This window comes from Agelaius phoeniceus, chromosome 18, assembly GCF_051311805.1.
Source record: "Agelaius phoeniceus isolate bAgePho1 chromosome 18, bAgePho1.hap1, whole genome shotgun sequence".
In the NCBI taxonomy this organism is placed as follows: Eukaryota; Metazoa; Chordata; class Aves; order Passeriformes; family Icteridae; genus Agelaius; species Agelaius phoeniceus.
This window is the reverse complement of record NC_135282.1, coordinates 12,211,812-12,231,958: the sequence shown is the minus strand read 5'-3', so window position 1 is coordinate 12,231,958 and position 20,147 is coordinate 12,211,812. Positions and strand designations below refer to the sequence as shown.

The 20,147-nt window shown below is 49.5% G+C and overlaps 1 protein-coding gene across 1 annotated transcript in view; it reads right to left on the bottom strand.

The window, feature by feature from the left end:
• Window positions 1–2,155: 2,155 nt before the first annotated feature.
• FBXW8 (F-box and WD repeat domain containing 8) overlaps window positions 2,156–20,147 on the bottom strand; it is a 62,984-nt gene continuing 44,992 nt past the window's right edge. The window contains exons 8-11 of the mRNA XM_054645566.2: window positions 15,755–15,882; window positions 8,041–8,214; window positions 4,364–4,480; window positions 2,156–3,711 (exon numbers count right to left, since the gene is read on the bottom strand). Of these exons, the coding sequence (XP_054501541.2) occupies window positions 3,567–3,711; window positions 4,364–4,480; window positions 8,041–8,214; window positions 15,755–15,882 (564 nt within the window). The 3' untranslated portion in view covers window positions 2,156–3,566. The remainder of the gene's footprint in view (window positions 3,712–4,363; window positions 4,481–8,040; window positions 8,215–15,754; window positions 15,883–20,147) is intronic.

Below are 20,147 nucleotides of genomic sequence, written 5' to 3'. Positions count from 1 at the left end.
ACACACACAGACACACAGACACACAGACACACAGTTCCCTGTGGCACAGACACACAGACAGACATACACAGACAGACACCAGATACACAGACATACACAGACACACAGACACACAGACAGACACACAGACACACACAGACACAGACACACACAGACACACACAGACACACAGTTCCCTGTGGCACACACACACACACACAGACAGACATACACAGACACACAGGCACACCCAGACACACCCAGACACACACACAGACACACACAGACACACAGACACACACACACACAGACACACACACACAGACACACACACACAGACACACACACAGACACACCCAGACACACACACAGACACACACAGACACACACACACACAGACACACAGACACACACACACACAGACACACACACAGACACACCCAGACACACACACAGACACACACAGACACACACACACACAGACACACAGACACACACACACACAGACACACACACACAGACACACACACACACACAGACACACACAGACACACAGAGTTCCCTGTGGCACACACACAGATCCCTGTGACCCCACATTCTCTCTGAGCAGGGATCTCTCTCACCAGGACACAAACTCCTGTTTTTACCTAAGGATTGCTGCCCCCAGCAATGGACACCAGCGCTCCCGAGGCTTTTCCTGCCAGGCTGTTCCCTGCTGTGCCACCTCTGGGCTCTGCAGCTGTCCCTGAGCCCTGTCTGAGGGCCCCCAGCCTGGCAGGTGGCACCAGTGTGAGCCTGGCTCCAGCCTGGCCTCTGCCAGCTCAGCCCACTCTGCTCCAACACCCAGCTCCTCCAGCCCAGCCCTGAGCCCACCCAGGGCAGATTTGCCCCTTCCCAGCGCCCAGCCCTGAGCTGTGGGACAGAGCACTGGGCCCCTCCCTGCCACTGACTGGGGCCAGTGGGCTGGGAAGCTCCAAGGTGGCTTCTGTCCCCAGTCCAGCTGGGATGGTGACCCCATTCCTGCTCTTGAAACGAAGGCAGAGGCTCTATTTCAATGCCCCCCTGATGCCTCAGGTTTTAGCCTTTAAATTTTATATAAGTATTTTATATTTATATTTATATAAAATATTATATATTTTTCAGATTCTGTGCTGCTTTAGTGTGTGGGTCTGGGTTTCATGTTAGGGGATGCTGAGCTCTGTGCACAGAGCAGGGAGACAAAACAATTCCTGCTCCAGCTGGGCACCAAGGACAAAGGATCCAAATCTCAGCCCAAGAGCAGAAATAGCAGGGACTGGAGAGAGAAAAACAAGGATGGGACTGCAGGGGCTAAAGCTGGAATGGGACAATGAACTGCAAGATGCAAATGGAGCAGAACTGATCCCAGGGAGAGACCCCGTGCCCGGTCCTGCATTTTGTGACCATTTTGGTTCATTTTGGGTGCAGCCCTGGCTGGGCTCTTGTGCTGCCCAAGGTGGATCCATGGAGGAGATCCTTTTTGAATAAATCCCTGCTTTATTCTTTAGCTCTGTCTGGTCTCTGTTCTAGGCCACCCTGACCCCCAAGCTCAGCAGCCTCCAGCCCTAATGAGCCCCCAGGGCAGCAGAACACCAGCCCTTCCCTAAAGTCCCCATGGGGACACCCCAACAGCCTGAGTGTCCTTATCCACACTGCGAGTCAAACACAGCCCCCTCTGCTGTGCTACCACCTTCCTCAATTAACTGCTTTAATTAACAGGGACAAGCCCACAGCAGCACCCCCGGGGCAGCTGTGACTGAGCCCGTGGGGCTGCGGGGACAGAGGGACCCTGGAGCTGCCCAGGAAGGGAGCGGGGGCTGCCGTGCCCTTCCCGGGCCAGCAGGAACGCGGGGCAGCACTCGGGGAAAAGGGCACCGCACAAACTTCTCGGCTCCTTGCAGCAGCCAGAGGGAGGAGAACAAAGCTGTTCGCAGATAATGAGGAGAGATAAGGGGAAGGGAGAACAATGAGCTGGGAGCTCTCCCTGCTCAGCATATCGGAGCAACCCCCAAAGTCATCCGTGCTACACAAACCATGATTTATTTGTCAGGTTTCAGCTGAACTCTTGTCCAAACTGTGCATCCATGGTCCTGCTCTTCCAGGAATGGAGGGAGGGAGCTGGCTTCCCAGAAGGGTAAAGAAATAAAAAGACCAAAGCTTTATGAAAGATTAAATTTATTGGTCAGACAGAATGGCTTTGCCCCTTGCACTTTTTGTGTATCTATCACATGGAAAAAGGTAACTTAAAAACCTAAACTGTGATATTTTGGCCTAGGGGTCATGGGAAAGCACCCCAAGCCAAAGAAGGAGAAGCAGTGAAACCCAGCTGTCTGCAGGGCTCAGTGCCTGGCCAGGGGTGAAGTGCCAGCCCAGCCCCTCTCCTGCAGGTCTGGGCACATTCCTCCACCCCTCCCTCCCTTCACACTGATTCCATTAACCCAGAAAAAAAGGTGTTGTAAGTTAAAACTTAATCTCAATTTAAACAGAACTGACACAGCTTTGGTTTGCACCAGTAAGTTTACAAGGGCAAATGACAATAAAATAATTTTAAATCAGTAAAAAGATCCACGCAGGACTGGAGCCCTTGTTCCCCAAACTGGTTTTACCTGTCTGTCAGTGCTACCTGGGCTCAGGGTAAAGCCTCACTCCTCACTTCCACCTGCACAGCACCTCCTGCCACTCACCTGCTGCTTCCCCACAGCTCTGGAGCTCTGCACCCAGGGAGGGCACTGGGGCCACCTCATCCCCTCTGCTCCATGATCAATTCCCAGCTTGGAAGCAAGGACAGCACTGAAAACCCTCCAGGTGCTGTGCAAGGACACGATCCAGCCAAGAACACACCTGACAAGCTGAGCCAGCCCTTTGTGCCAGTGAACAGGGGTCAGCTCACCCTAAAAGGCTCAGGAACAAAATTCCACTGACAGATGTAGGCATACAATTAGAAAACATCTGATCCAGGATTTTAAAGAATTAAAAAAATAATTTGTTCTAAAATAACTTTGATGTGTGTGTGCCCTGCTGAGTTCCCAAGCATCCAGCCTGGCCTAGGGAACCTTTCCTTCCCCCTCTCCATCCCAACCCCTCTCCCAGCCACTGGAACCTTTTGTGCCTGGTGTTCCCAGGCACTTCCCAATGCACTCTAAGGAAAACAAGAAGCAGCAGCTCAATACCAGGACAGACATTTCAAACATGTGGCTCAGCACATGCTTTTTCCAAGTCCTTGGTGATTTTTTTCCCCTCTTGGGGTAGGCAAGAACTCCTCACTCAGAGAGCTCCCAGCCCTTCAGAGTCCCACTCTGGCTTCCTGACCAGGATGTTCCCTGCAGCATCTTTCCCACAAGCAGCAGGAATATTTTTGTTCACCCTGCAGTGCTCCCTTTCCCTCCTGAGCCTCTCCACTCCCCCAGGCTGGACCTCTGGACATGTCCAGAGTGACACACTGCAGCAGGGTGCTCCAGGGCCCTGTTGGGGTTCACACCCCAGGGCTTCCTGCAGCCCACCCCAGCTCTTGGGTGCGTGTCCCACAGGGATTTCGCCGTGCCCTGGCTGGCCCAGAGCCCAGGAGGGCCCTAGATGCTGTCGTAGGGCACTGCCAGGCCGATGTTGTAGCTGTAACCTGACACCTCATCGTAGGAGGAGCGGCAGATGGGGAGGACGCTGTCCACGGCCAGCTGGTCCACGGAGAAATCGTAGGAATAAATCACCCCTCGGTACCTGTGTGCAAAACAACCAGGACACAGCAAATCACCTCAGTGGGAAAGCAAACAGAGGAATCACTATAAAAAGCATGGGAATGGAAAGAGGCAATGCTGCAGGAGCTGGATAAACCCCCATCCCCTGTGCTGAGCCCTTTGAACAGGGAAAGCTCCCCCCAGCCTCCTCGAGGAACCCTCCCAGGCTGGTGAATCATTCCCCCAGCCCTGCAGAGACGTGACTGTCATCTGCTGAAACATCTCCGGGCTCTCCAGCACGGGGGAAGATAAATACATTGGTATTTGATAGTTCAATTAGCACTAACAGCCATTTGAGATGCAAATACCAAAACCTGCAGCTTAAATGCCAGTAGTTTTCCTTTAGGAGGAGACAGCATTACTAATATTTTGAGCATGGAGAGGGCTGCATTCCCTGCCTGCCTTCAGTGGACTTTATGTTCCCCTGCTGAGAAAAAAAAAAAAAAGCTTTTTGTTTTGTGCTCAAGCAAATCAAGAGCCAATTCATTGCTTGTTTTATAAACCTTACCCTTAACCTTTTTTAAATTTTATTTTTTTGCTGCTATACCCTCTCTGTAAGTGCTGTGGGTGATGACTCAGGTGCTCAGGGGGTGCTATTTAAGAACAAAGCACATTGCTGAGGGCTGGTTTCTCACTTTCGGTGCAAGCTGGGGTCGTCCTCGGTGATGCTGGAGCCTCGGGGGTTCTTCTCCTCGGGGATGTTGGCAGTGATCAGGATGTGGGAATCGAACCACACGTGGCGCACGGGATGTCTGCAACACAACCCAGAGCCCGGCGTGAGCGGCCACCTGCGCTGGGCTCCCCAAATCCGAGAGCTGGGCAAGGACCGGCTTTGGATGAACCCGGAGTGACTGAAATCAGCAGCCAGAGGCGGGGAACCTGCACTCCCGGCTGCTCCAGCCTGGAGCACATCCCGCATCTTCTATCCCCATCTAGCGGGCTCTTCCCAGAACACACGGGGAGGCCAGGAAATGCTGCTGGAAGGCAGAGCAGCGTCTGGGAGGGGTGGATGCGGCTGGGCTGGGCTGGGCTGGCTGCCCTAAGGACTGCAGCAGTCCCGGGGAGGGCAGGATGCTTCCCAAAAAAAGGGGAAGGGCACCCCACACACCCTGCACTGAGTGGTTTAGAAACGCACAGTAAGGCACAAGCTGAGAGCCATGGAGTGGGGAGGGACCCCCAGGGATCATGGATCCAGCCCCTGTCCCTGCCCAGACCCCCCAACAATCCCACCCTGTCCATCCCTGGCAGTGCTGCCCAAAGGCTCCTGGAGCTCTGGCAGCCTCGGGGCTGTGCCCATTCCCTGGGCAGCCTGGGCAGTGCCAGCACCCTCTGGGGGAAGAACCTTGCCCTGATCTCCACCTAAACCTCCCAGCACAGCTCCAGCCATTCCCTGGCTCCTGTCCCTGTCCCAGAGCAGAGATGGAGCTGTCCCTGTCCCTGTCCCAGACACAGATGGAGCTGTCCTTGTCCCTGTCCCAGAGCAGAGATTGGAGCTGTCCCTGTCCCAGAGCAGAGATGGAGCTGTCCCTGTCCCAGACACAGATGGAGCTGTCCCTGTCCTTGTCCCTGAGCAGAGATTGGAGCTGTCCCTGTCCCAGAGCAGAGATGGAGCTGTCCCTGTCCCTGTCCCTGTCCCAGAGCACAGATGGAGCTGTCCCTCTCCCTGTCCCTGTCCCTGTCCCAGAGCAGAGATTGGAGCTGTCCCTGTCCCTGTCCCTGTCCCAGACACAGATGGAGCTGTCCCTGTCCCTGTCCCAGAGCAGAGATGGAGCTGTCCCTGTCCCTGTCCCTGTCCCAGAGCAGAGATTGGAGCTGTCCCTGTCCCAGAGCAGAGATGGAGCTGTCCCTGTCCCTGTCCCAGACACAGATGGAGCTGTCCCTCAGGAGGAGCTGCAGCCCGGGCTGAGCTCTGAGCTCAGGCTCCTCTGCTCCAGCTGAGCAATCCCAGTGCCCTCAGCTGCTCCTCCAGACCCTTCCCCATCCCCATGTCCCTCCTCTGGACACTCAAGTCAGGTCCTGACTCCTTTCCCTCCCACTGGTGAACACTGACCCCAAACCCAGCAGCAGCACTTTGTGTTCAAGCAGGAGTCACTGCTCTCCTCAGCTGAGCATGGCTCATCTCCACACCCCAAATGTGTCTCCTGTCACCTCCCTCAGCTCCTGCTCCTGTGCTCCAATCCTGGCAGGGGGCCACAGGCAGGGATAACAGCACACACCTCATCTAGGAAAGCCTTTTGATTGAAGTGATCCCTTCTGATTGCTCTATAGATTAAACACTGTTTTCTACCTGTTTAATCTAATGGTTTCACTTGGAGCACATCCCTGAGCTCAGCCCTGCCCTGCCTGCCCTGCTCCTGGAGCAGCACTAATGAACATGCCAAGGAGACAATCAATGGAATATTGTCCTTAATGCATCAGCCACATCACAACAGGCTTTATCATCCCCAGGGTCAACACACAAAGTGATACCTGCTATTAATCAATGACAACTCCAGCTTGAACTTCCCTGCCTGTAAATACCTCATCTAGCTCCTCTTTGAGGAAGATGCATTAAAACTAATTAAAAAAAAAACGAAATCAGGATTTATCTGTTCATTTTATGGATATCACCTAGACTTACAAGGGGCTAAACCCTCAAGTCTTTATCCAGACAAAGCCTGGGAATTGTGCTTTGATCAGGAAATTTCACTCAGCTGTACAAAGTGTCAGCTCCAGGATGCTGATCTCTGCTTGTACTTTCAGTACTGTGCTCCTTGTGCTCAGTACAAACTGGTATTTCAATATTTAAATGAGTTTAAGTGCTTTGATCCTCACCATTAAGGGAATGTAAGGATGAGGTGAACAGAAGCACAGGGACAGTGATGGCTGCACTGGATGGGGACAGCCAGAACCAGCTCCTCTCCAAACAGCCAGTCCAGCATGTCCAACCCAAGGTTCCACAGCTAAACAGAGCTTGGGGATGGGGCAGGGAGAAGTCACTGACTGAACTTCACGGGAAATCCAGGGGGAACAACTTCCCTGCTCCCCAACACCAACTGGAACACTCAGCTAATGAGTAAAAAGGCCATGACAGTGATGCCTCAGGTTTTAGCTTCTCTACTTTTTAGATTCTGTGCTGCTTTAGTGTGTAGTTTTGAGCTTCATATTATGGGATGGTGAGCTCTCTGCACAGAGCAGGGAGACAATTCCTGCTCTAGCTGGGGACCAAGGACAAATGATCCAAATCTCAGGCCCAAGAGCACAAACAACTTGGGCTGAAGAGAGAAATAACAAGCAGGATGGGATTTATGGGCTGGAGCTGTAATTGGACAACTGTCCTGGATTGCCAAGCAGATTGTATTCTATTTGCCATCTGTTAGAGGTATGGCAGTTGTCTTCTGTTCATTGGGCAGTTTTCCTTATCTCTTCCACACCCAATCCTCCCTTGGGGAGACATCTGCTGATAACAGCTACTGAGTGTCCCTGCATGGCTGATAAGAACTACAGCATCCCATTGGGAGATGTGAGCCCAGAGGGAGGAACCAAACATTCCTACCTGGATATAATCTGGAGATTCTGGAACACCAGCACAGCTTCTGCACTGGATTGCCCAGAGGAACAGCAGCTGCCTCTCCTTGTACTGGATCTTCAGAGGAAGAGACTGCACCTTTCTCCAGGATCCCTGCTCCAGCAGAACCAGCCCTGGCACTGCAGGGATGAGTGGCTGAGCCACAATTCCAATGGGACTGCTGCCAACAGCCTGACCCACAGGGTGTCAGGCTGGGTTCTGACTCTGTCAGTGTTGTTTTAATTTACTGCATTGTTTATTTTATCTTTTTATTTTCTTCCCTAGTAAAGAACTGTTATTCCTGCTCCCATATTTTTTTACCTGAGAGCCCCTTAATTTCAAATTTATAGCAATTCAGATAGAGGGGGTTTGCATTTTCCATTTCAGGGGAGGCTCCTGCCTTCCTTAGCAGACACCTGGCTTTTGAAACTGAGACAGCAATTAACTCCAATATGCAAACGGACCAGAATTTACATAAGTGTGACCACTTGTCCATTTTGTGACCACTTTGGTTCATCTTGGGTGTAGGCCTGACTGGGCTCTTGTGCTGCCCAAGGTGGATCCATTGAGGAGATCCTTTTAACAAATCCCTACTTTTTATCCTTTAGCTCTGTCTGGTCTCTGTTCTAGGCCAGCCTTCACAAGGCACCAACAGCTAAAGAACCCCTCAGAAACACAGAGGGCTCCATGTGAGGAGACAACCCCTGCCCAAACCACACAGAACTCCCCCAAAACTCTCTCCCAGCCCCGCCAGCCCCGGGTTACCTGGCGTGCATCTCCCAGAGCTTGGTGGCCATGCGCTGGTCCCAGACACAGAGCAGCCCCTCCTCTCCTCCGCTGACCACCTTCCACTCGTCCATCTGCACGGAGCACACGCCCAGCTGGTGCCCCTGCACGCAGCACACGGCCTCACCGCGCCGCAGGTCGAACACCCTCACCCTGGGGAACAGGCACAATGAGGCACAGGCACACAACCCTACAGCTAATTAATCCACAACTGATGTAGTGAGGTTTTATACTTTGTAATAGTTTTGGGTTTGTGTTTTTCCCAAATGGTTTATCCCAGATTGTACCCCCCTCCCTGTACCTGTGCAATCCCTTTCCTTTGCTGAGATCACCCCCAAATCCCCACCCTGGCTCTCTGTCAGCCACTCACCATCCCATCCCCTCCATCCAGAACTTTCGGTCCAGGACATCGAGTGATCAGCCAGAGGCCAGGGGTCAGCCCCACAAGTGCTACCCCAGATCCTGTCCTAAATGTCCATTCTCAGTACCCATCCCTCAGGGTCACTCATGGTCAGTAAATGTTCTCTACTTTAGGTTTCCACCTCCCTTTAAATGCAACCTTGGCACCTCTCCTGGGGCTCAGCAGGAGCTCCCTGAGGTGTAGGGGCTTCTTTGGGACTCCTGGAATAAAACCTTGGATTAACCCCTGCTAAGAGTCGGCCCTTTTATCCTCTACCCATGTCTCTGGTGTCTCTCCTGCTGCAAAGGTGACCGGCCTGGCTGCCCTCAGTACCCTCGGGGCACAGGGAGTGTCCCCTGCTGTCTGCAGACCCGGGGCTGGCCAGGGTCCCTGAGAGGCTCCCAGAGACACAGAGACACACAACTCTACACCTAATTAATCTACAACTCTTTCAATTTAATTAATCCACGACTGGCTGGGTGGCTATAAGTCCCTGTCCAAAGTTTCCCTCGTCTGCCTCACAGTCATCATGAAAGGGACAGAGACTGGGGACCACTGAAGAAAAGGACCCTTGTCTGAAACTCTGGCCCTGTTGGAGAAAGTTGCTTGCCAAGGACCCCAAGGCCTGAGCACAGTGCTAAGCTGCTGTTCACAGGTGTGTTTGCTGTATGCTATACTGAACCCAGTGAAAGGAAAAGAGGGGCACTTTGCCCTTTTTGCAACAATAGTCCTGGAATTTTGTCCCCCCTCTCAGCCTGGCTGGACTTCTCCTCAGGTTTTTTGGTGGTCCCCACAGAAGACCCCTCACCTGCTTTACAACCACCATGACAGACAGACTGAGATGGAAGAAACCTCTCCATCAAGGCCTGAGACATGAAACCCCCATGTGAAAAAGCCCCCCCTTCCTTCCAAGGACTGGGACTGAAACCCCCAACCCAGGGGAGGTGTGCAGGGGGAGGCAAGCTGACCAAAGCAAGATGGATGCTGCAGGTGCAAGCAGTGGACCAAGAGACAATGGTTCTCACCACTGCTGAGAACATGGACTGTGTGCACCCTTCTTCAAATACCATTTTCCCCCAAAAACACAACAGACCACTTTTGATTTGATTTCAAGATTCATGTGTTGCTATAGGACATGAAACAACACAAGCGCACACACCGCTGCTCTCAAGGTGAAGAAAAGGGAAGTTTAATTTCTGACTCCAACATTTATGGTTTTCCAAAAGTGACAGTGGATTGGAGGGTGACAGTGCCACCTCTCCAATGACACTGGACAAACCAACAGTCCATCAAATTCCTCCTCCTCCATAAAAGAATGCAAACCAATGAGTTATTTACATAAAGTGCGTGAGAAAGTTGGCTACAAGAATGTAAACATCAGAAGGCTTAGAAAAAACTTAAAAAATCAGGGTGACAACTCATCCCCTTCCCCCATCAAAAAGAGGATATAATAAGGGTTTGAATGAACTGGAACCCTGAGATCTCCCTGGATGTGACCTGCTGAACTCCACTGGCTGGACATCGAGGGACTTCACTGTTCTACATTTGGTAGCTATAGACCTTCCTTCTCTTCCTCTCTCTTTTCCTTATTCTTTCCTTTTTCCCCAATTCCTCCCCAACACCTCTTGCTGTGGTCATTCAATAAAGGTACATTGGTTTTTGATTAATACTGCAAGATGGTTTCCAGGATGGTTCCTGAGATTCTTTTTACATAAACATTAGCTCTTGCCTGTCACCACTGAGTCAGAGATGACAGCAGTAGGATCAGAAGGCAAAGTGGCAAAAAGCCTCATTTATTTCATCCTTTCTCCTTTTATAATTTAGTTTGCTACAGGTGGACCTGATTGGTCATTTAATCAATACATTTCACATGACTGGCTAATTAACAGGACATCCATTTGTAAACAATTTTATGACAAAAACACAAAAACAGATTATTAGAAAAACACCACCTGCAGGTTGTTTTAATATTTGGCTATCATTGTTTATCTCCAGCTCCCTAAAGCTTCCCAGGCTGATTCTGGGAAACCTTATCCAGCTTTCTTTCTGACCAGGCTGTCACTTCCACACTCACCTCTTATTATAATTAGCTCAATGTCCATTATGGCCGTGCAATTGTCCCCTTTAATTGGGTTGGTGGGCTTCTGAAGAGGAAGTAAAACTTCTTCCTCATGCTAAACTCTTCACCTGTGTCAAGCTGGCAGGGCTCCTTGGCCTGCTGGTACCAGTCCAAACCTCCTCTCATTCTTAGAAGCCAGTGGTATTTATGGTTCCTGCACTCTTACAATACTTCATATATCACCTGTTATTCCCAACATTGTTTCAATTATTCAATTAATTTCCTTGTTAAGCTCTATATGATCTTTGCTAACTACACTTCTAACTTAGCCCCTAAATTCATTTAAGCTCTTAATTTAAATATATATATATCTATTTTTCACTACCTTAGCTGCATTCCTAGCTCAACCCCCTGACTCACAGAGACAGCTCTGGACATGCAGCTCATGGGGTCTCCTGGAAGGGGCTGACAGCTGCTGTGTGAGCCAGGGAGAGTCAGCTGGAGAAGAGGTGCTAAGAGTCACTTAAAGGAATTCTATCAAGGTCGTTGACATGGAAACTGAAAAGAAGAAAAGATAAACGAGGGGGGCTGCAGGTGGACATGGCTGAAAACAGCAGTGGAGACCACTCTGTGCCAGCAAGCACTGTGTGGATTTGTTGTGGCCAATGAATTAATGGAAACTTTCTGAGAAGGTCTAACAGACAGCATGCTGTTAGAATAAACAGAGAGAAGCCTTCTGAAATGCATGGTGCTCTTCTGTGGGTTGTGACTGTCTCAACAGTGACAGGTTCTGACAGCACAAGGATTTGGGCTTATGGAAACACACCTGGGACAGCAGCAGAGCCACTGCTGCTCCATGGCTGGAGAACCAGTGAGGCACATCCTCCTCACCACTGAATTTTCATCCTGATTTCTGCTATCAAAGATCTTCTTCAGGCAGATTTCTCCCACCACACGGGACCTCTCTGAGTCTTTGCAGGTTTTAGGACCTAAAGAGGCTCTGGAGTCTCAGCACAGGAGGGACCTGGAGCTGCTGGAGAGAGTCCAGAGGGGACACCAGAGATGTTCCAAGGGCTGGAAGCCCCTCTGGAGGGGCTCTGGAGCCAGGCTGGGAGAGCTGGGGGTGCTCACCTGGAGAGGAGAAGGCTCCAGGGACACCTCAGAGCCCCTGCCAGGGCCTAAAGGGGCTCCAGGAGAGCTGCAGAGGGACTGGGGACAAGGGATGGAGGGACAGGACACAGGGAATGGCTCCCACTGCCAGAGGGCAGGGATGGATGGGATATTGGGAATCAGGAATTGTTCCCTGGCAGGGTGGGCAGGCCCTGGCACAGGTGCCCAGAGCAGCTGGGGCTGCCCCTGGATCCCTGGCAGTGCCCAAGGCCAGGCTGGACACTGGGGCTGGGAGCAGCCTGGGACAGTGGGAGGTGTCCCTGCCATGGCTTGGATGGGCTGTAAGGTCCCTCCCCAGCCATTCCATTTTTCTATGAGTTATGATATAAAATAAAAGTGAAATTTGGAGAAAGCTCCTCTCCCTGTGCCTCCCAAATCATCAGCAATGCCACAAGCCATGACACACCCATTTTGGACACCCTGCTAACCCATCCCAGCCCTGGAACATGCCCACATCCACTATGGACCAGGGGTGATATTATTACCAGGATCAAGGAAAGGATTATTACTGCAAAGATTCCACAGGAGATTTTATGTGTGGCAATTCAAAAGACAAGCTAGGGAATTACAGGTTCATACCCTTGATTTAATCACCAATATTCAAAGCAAGCACCCAACAACCAGGATCTGTTTACTTCAAAAATGCAACTGACTGTGGCCAGTTTTTAGGCACATCTTATTTTTGGATATTATTGGCCACCCAGACAAAGCATTTTGAAGTGAAATAAACTGAAGACTCAGACAGAAGTAGAACTACAGACTAAGACCTTAGGATTGCCACAATACCACAATACCAGTTAGAGCTGATGGTTTTAAGTTTTAAACCCAGCTCATATCACAAAGAAGTGTGGGGTTTGATCCTTATTTATCAAGATTAAGAGATAAAGCAAAGTACATGAATAAACAAAAAATGCAGCAAGTGAAAACAGAAGGAAAGGGGAAACTGATCTCAGGTTTGAGAAGAAGCCAGAGCAAGTTCCTCCCAGCTGATGGCCATCAGGAACAAACCCATCAGGTACACATTAATCCCAGAAAAAGCCAAAACACACTTGTTCCAACACATTAACTGTACTTCATTCCATACCCCTGCTAGGATCCTAATGGTGCTGCAAGTCCTTCCTCTCCCCTTCTCCAGCAGAGATTGCATCATCTGATTTTACAAATAACACATTGCAGGGACTGAGAGACAAGGCAGCAGAGCAGGCCAGAGCTCCAGCAGAGCAGCATCCATCTGACAGGGAGCAGAACACGCTCTGTGTGCAACAGCCCAGCCCACAGCATGAGGGGCAAGGATTCCTCAGTGCCCAGCTCCAGCAGAGAGCAGCTCTGGCTCCAGCCTGGGACAGGATGGGGTGTTTGGAAGGGCTCATTCTCCTGTGTGTGTTCTCCCAGCAAGCAAAGCTGCTCCTGTTTGGAAAGCACAGCTGGAAGCCAGGATCCAAGTGAGCCCTGCTATCCCATGAGGAAGCACCCAGCTTTCAGGCAGGTGAAAATGGCTCTCCCATGCTGGCCCAGCCCTGGGAGAACCAGAGGCACATTTGGCTGCTCAGATGTGCCTTAAGGAAGAAAAGGAGCAATGTTTTGGCAATCTCACGTGATGCTGTAACACAGGGCTGGCCCAGCACGTCCTGCCTGGACAGCTGGGCTCAGTGGGAGCGCTCCGGACTCATCCCAGCTCCAGGGAGCTGTTCTGGAGGCCAGGCCTGGCCCCTCCTGTCACACTGCCTTGGGAGTGAGCTCCTGGCCTTCAGGAGAGCCTGGGACACGTTTGGATCCACACCTTTCAGGGTTTGCCATATGTTTGCTTTCCCAAGCAGCTCAGCCCAGCTCCCAGCAAGGCAGAGCAGGATCAGCACACGCTCCCTGCTAGGAGAGGAGGCCTCTTGCCAGAGCAAAGCACAGCTCAGGAATCAAATCAATCAGCAGTGCTTCAGCAGGAATTTCAGATGGAAAGACAGATTTTAGAGGTCCTACCAAAACCATTTTGTGAGTACTACTTTTCAAAATCATGATTTTGAGTAAAAGAAGGGCAGATTCAGGTGAAATTGGGAAATGGCTGTATTTAATTCAAGCAGTAAGTGCTCCCTCTGGCCAGCAGCAGCCTGAGCTCCCATGGCAAGGTCCCTTGTTGGGGAAGATGAAACAGGAAAGCCTTATAAATATGATTGTCTGGCAAAAGATTTTGAGAATATAGAAACTATAAGTGAGATTGAAATGAAAGCAAGCTTTGAGATCCCTCAGTTACTGAACAACTGGAAAACAATGGTGTGGCCAGCTGAAGGTGATCCCCTTTTGATGGAACAACACCCTCTGCTTGCAGACAGGCCCAAGGGGCAGAGCAGACCCTACAGCTTGGCAGAAGGGCCCAAAGAGGATTTTTTAGGGTTTAAAATGTAACACAGGATGGTAATGTAGTGATTCTTACAGGCTGTATGGAAATGCTGTAGGATTTGTATCTTATATTAGAATGGTTAGTGAGAATTAGAATATTCAGCACAGAAGAAGATTTATGGTATTGTAAAGGGAACTTTGCTCTCTTACCCTTTTACTCTCTCACCCTCTCATCCTCTCTCCCCCTCTCTTCTCTCAGTCCTGCTCCAGCTGTGCCTGGCAGCTCCCAGCAGGGCCCTGCCCTTGGCCCTTTGCAATGAACCCCAAGTTCCTGACCTGGCTGCAGAGATCTCTGGTCTCTGTCCATCCCAACCATCCTGCCCCCGATGCTCCGACAGTCCCTGTTCCATAAACTCACTCCATAATGTGGCCATGGAGATCCCAGTCTTGTTCCACCTGTGGATGCCCAGCACCTTCCTGCAGCACCACAGGAGGATGTGGCCTCTGAGATGCTCTGCTCCTGCCCCCTGGATGCCAAACTTATCTCCCCAACTGTTCATCCCTAACTCCTTGCTGTTCTAGTGACATCCAACCCCCTGAACCCAGCCAGTGCTAAAGCTGAGAACCCCTAAAGCTTTCTGGAGGGGAAGGGCACAGACACCCACTCTGCTATAAAGGGGAGGGACAGCAACTCCAGCCCCTCTCCCATCATCTTGCAGGAGAACAAAACTGGAGGTAACTTCACTGGGGTGCTTTGGAAAATCAATTATCTGCTTTAAGAGGGGAAAAAACCTCCCAGGGATTCAATTCCACTTGTCAAACTTCAGCTATTTCCTTTATCCTCCTCGCTGAGAAAGTGTGAGGCTTGCTCACACTCCCTATTCTCCAGGAAAGAAAAAAAAAAAAAGCTGTTTGACAAAATAATCATTTTTGCAAGCTGCTGCACTGGCGGGACAGAGGTCTGGGATTTGGCAGAGGGAAGTGCCCGCCTTCCAATCTGATCCCAGCACCAGAGCAGAGCACCACCTGCAGCCTGGTGCCCAGTGTGGAAAGGAGGAGGGAAGGAAGCAGGAGCCATTAGAGACTGGCTCCTGGCCATCCCACATCTCCTTTGGTGCACTGGATCAGACCCCACAAACGACTCGCCAAAAAAAGGAAATCTAAAAATTGGACTCAAAGGGTCTTTTTAAGCACTTTAATCCTTTTGCACTGCCTGTTCCCAGAGCGGCCATTCCTGGCAGCAGACACTGAGCTGGGAAAATCCTACTCCCCAAGCCAAGGAGTTAAAGAGAAAGCTGCTAATCAGCTAAATAGAAGCTGGAATCTGTTCATATGAAAGTCTCTTTTTTTTCTCTGTCACCTGAGGGACATCACAGTGTTCCCAAATACACTTTTGACATCATTTGGCAGCAGGGCCCATCTCATCCTCCATGATTCATCCCTTAGGTTATTTTTTTAATATCAGAAAGTGAGCTTTTAAATGCCAAACTCATTTTGCGGGTGGCGGTGGGGAAGTGGAAGAGATTCCAAGTGGTCTCGCTGGGCTGTGCACCAACTGCCTCCACCAAATGGCTCAGAAAGCTCCTCTTCCCATGGAGCTTCCCAGACAAAGCACACTGACAGCCACATCCAACTATTACCTAATAGTTTGTTCCTCAACTTGATGGAAACACGAGAGGAGAAAGCAATTCCAGCAGGGCCAGATGTAGGACAGGGAGCTGGGGATCACTTACCTTCTGTCCTTGTTGCCTGCCACCAGCATGTTGGGGGGGCTGCTGTGGAGGTTGACACATGAGAAGTCACCCATGGAGTTGCCCACCTTGGTCACACACTGGTTTGTTTCCAGGTTGTAAAGGAGGATCTGGCAGAGAGGGAATAAAACACCACATCAATTCAGCAGGAGCACCACGACAAGGTTTTGCTGCTCCACAAAGCAGAGTTGTGACCACCTGAGGTGTTCTGCAGGACTTGTTTCTTGATGTGTAAAACAGAACCAAGGGACAGATCTACCCCTGTGAAGAAAGGCAATGACACCTGTAGCCATGATATTTTCTGAAAAATCCTTTCCTTAGGATTTTTTCTCCTCAGAAGCTGAGAGGCCTCAGGAACAAAATGTAACCAATGGTTATCTGCTGCTGTGGAATGCAACAGGTGCATCTGGGATTGGACTCATGTGGTTGTTTCTAATTAATGGCCAATCACAGCCCAGCTGTCCAAACTGGCTTGGTCAGTCACAAGCCTTTGTTATTCATTCTTTTTCTATTCTTAGCTAACCTTCTGATGAAATCCTTTCTTCTATTATTTTAGTATGGTTTTAATATAATATATATCATAAAATAATAAATCAAGCCTTCTGAAACATGGAGTCAACATTCTCATCTCTTCCCTCATCCTGGGACCCCTGTGAACACCACCACAGACACCCTCAGAAATCAGGAATTCAGGTTTCCCAGTGGGATCAAGCCACAAGCAGGGATGCACCCCCAGAATGGCCAGGCACAGCTCTCAGGGAAACCACACAGGTGACAGGTGACATCTTTGGGGTTACAGGAAAAGCAAAGGGTTCCCTCATCAATTTTAGTGTTTGAGAGAGCAGTACAAGCAAACAGCAGCAGCCCTGAGGAGGTCTGGACAGATGGACAGTGAAGGCAGATCTGGTCAAGTGCAGCAGGAACTGCAGGGCAGAGCTGAGCACACACTGAGAGCCTGGGTGCCCTCACACATACACACACAGAAATGTCACATCTGAAGTGGCAGCTCAGATGGGAAAGGCAGAAAAACAACTCTGATTTTAGGCAGCATCTGAGATGATTCAAGCAGAGCCTGGATGAGAAGCACGAGTTGTTCCCTGTCCGTTCCCACTCCTCTCCTCCATCAGTTTAATCACGTTTGCTGTCCTTCCTGTGGGGCCAGATCTGATCTGTCTGCTTGGGCCTTTCAATTTAGGAGAACAAATATTTTTAGAAACAGAAAAACGCACTGGTCAAAGCCCAGTGGAGCTCAGTGCTGCACCTGGCCTTATATAACTTCATAAACATGATTCAATTTCACGGTATTGCTTGTTGAAATGAAAAGAAACCTTGTGACCATGAGAAGAGTTAATAGTATTTAAAACACCAGAAAAACCCCACAGCTTCCATGGCAACATCAGCATGGCCATGTCAACGTCACATCAATATTCTTTACTTCTAATTTGCTGATTATAGCCACATGCAGCTCAATAAATATGGCACTATCTGGATGGATTATTTCAACATTTGCCAGAACAGCAGCACTGATGCTGCCTGGCCTTTTATTTCCTATCTGTGCCATTTCAGAGCTCTGAAAGGTGAATTAAGAGAGCAGGAAAGGATCATTCTGTGATGGAGGCCTCTGGGCAACCAAAGTGAAGCTTTAAAGATCTCAAGGAACAGGGCAAAAAGAGACAGAGAATTTGCAGGTTTCCTCCACCTGCCATTCTCCCAGGCAAATTCAGGCATATTGCAGCTCCCTATTAGGATTAACACATCCAACTTCCTTAGGTGTTCCTAAGATTTATAATCTCCCAATTAGTTCTTTGTGAAGCTGTCTCAAAAAACATGGCATTTTTCATCCTTAAGACCCAAAAAACCAAAGCAAGGATGACCTTTGTTGGAAAACCTAGGACATAAAAGTTAAATTTAAATTAAAATTAATTTAAGCTTCCACCTCAAGGAAAAAGCTGCTACAAACTGCATGGCAATGTTAGTGTTTGAGGTAAAAACCAGTTTACAGCCTGTTCTCACTTCAGCCCAGCTCCCAACAGCTCAGTAACCAAACCCACAGATAATGATGTTCTGGCAAAGGCACCTCGAAGGGTTCTCAGTGCTAAGGAAATTAATATCTGTGCCTGGCAACCCAAACTTCTCCTTGGAAAGTTTGGAACAAAAGACAAAGACAATAAACTGCTGAATTCAGCTTAAGAAAGAACTGACAGGGTCAGGAGCAATGCATTCCAGCTCCCAGTTGGGCCCTTCCCAGCTGGAAGTTAAAACTCCAGAGGGGAGAGGGCCAAAAGCTGCTTTCTTAAAAGTCCCCTGGGGCTGATATTTGCAGTGAACATCCATAAACTATTAATTTATCTAAATGACCAGAGCTCCCATCTCTGCTTTAAAACACAGGATACATATTTGAACATCCAGCCACGGCCATGAAAGGCTGGAATGAAAAATTGCACTGAAAGATTCCCATGTAACGTTTTCCATGTTGCATTTGCTCTGCCTGCAGCCCTGTGGCAAAGCTCACAGGTAACAGCAGCTGGAAAAAAACCCAAAACTTATTTCTCCTCACATAACTTGAGGGTGGCCAGCAATTTAAAGTGTTTGCATCAAAGAATCTGTAAAAAAAATAAGGGTTCACACCCACAAAAATGGAAGAAAAGCTTATATCATCTTCTCCTACCCCCTTCAATTCCTTCTCATGCCCATCTCTATTCTTTTAAAGATTGTTTATTTTAACCATCAATCTTGTTATTGATTTAAATTTATTTTAAATTTTATCATGCACAAATGTCTTTCTAACCAATTAGCCCCATCACTGGAAGAGTCTCTGTGATTTTCAGTATCCAGGTTCTGCCTATCTTGAAATTCAACCTGTCTTGAGCAGTTTCATGACCTGCAAATGAATTTCAAACCCTTATCCTGACCAATTGATAAGTAAAGAAGCTAAAAGCACTCAGGATGCTTAAGTCTGAATAATAATTTCCTGGAGACAGGGATTTAAAAGCACACTGATGACAATTCTGAAGTTGCTGGAACACCTCTGATGAGCTCTCCTGTAATATCCCAAGGCAAGAAGGATTTTCCTTACAAAGGCCAAGGAGAGAGAATGGAAATACCTGGTCAATAGGGACTTGAAATAAGGGCCTGTGTGTTAAAGGGCAGATAAAGCATAAGATCTCTGGGAGGTTTATAATCCTATAATGCACACTGCAAAGGGATTACCCTTTTAAAGGTATTTATAATCCTATAATGGACACCCAAGCCCAGTGACCTAATAGGTACAGAACTGAGGGAAGTGAACCAAGAGCATTTGGGTGTGAAATGAAGAACCCTGGGATAACACACTAATGAGCAGCCCTGGCCCCTCTGGGACCTCAGGGAGGAAAAGCATTAAAGACCCCGTGCAGGCAGCACCGGGATCCAACGCCCCAAATAAAAAGTGTCACCTATTAACATTGGCCAAATGAAAAGTCCAAGCTGTTGGCCAAGAGCCAGGCAATCTCCCTGAATGCTTAATAATTCAACAAGCCAGGAATAGCCAGAGCACCTCCAGCATTCTGTTTAGTTAAAGACCACAGAGATTAGCAAACACATTATCCATCTCCGAGGCGATCCCTTCCCTGTTACAAGTCCCTTAACGACCTTTACCATCCCTCCCTCTCTCTCTCTCTCTTTTAATAAGGCTGAGCAAATGGGACTTCATTTCAGCCCACTGCCACAGACTGGGGGTATTAATTATTCATGCTCATAGTCTCCCCTTTGTTAAGGCAGTGCATTAGACTAATTCCCCTCTTTGCTGGGTGACTTGGGCAGGGCTCAGCCTGTGGCTGCTCCTCTGGGAGGGACACACCAGGAACCCAGCCCAGGCACGGGAAAAAAGGCAAAGTTACTGTTCTGCACAGAACTGCAGAGTGCTGGGGACAGGGAGCTCTCTTTAAATGCTGTCCAAGAACTCGTGAAAGATGCCTGAAATGAATTCCCAAAGAATTAAAGGCTCTGGAGCCAGAAGAGCTGAGCTGTGAGCTTTGTTACATCTCGCTGCTAAGTGAGGTCAAGCGTGGTCGATGCGCTCTGCTTGAGACACTTCCAAGAAAAACCAAGGAACTGTAGGAAATGCTGCTGATGGAACTCTTCCATGCGTGGCCAAAACCCCAGCAGGTGTTTTGGGATGCTGTGTTGTTGGAGATGTCTTTTTTGGACAGAACATTAAAACAACAAATCCCTGAGCACTTGTTATCAAAGAGCCTGTGGTACTTTCAACAAGAGCTGGGGTGTCCATCCCACTGTCCTGGATGGCAGCCAGCACACGCCTGCTCTGGGAAGAGCTGCTTCCCCTTTCCCTTTCCCTTCCCAGCCCATTCCTGCCTCCCTTTCCCTTTCCCTTTCC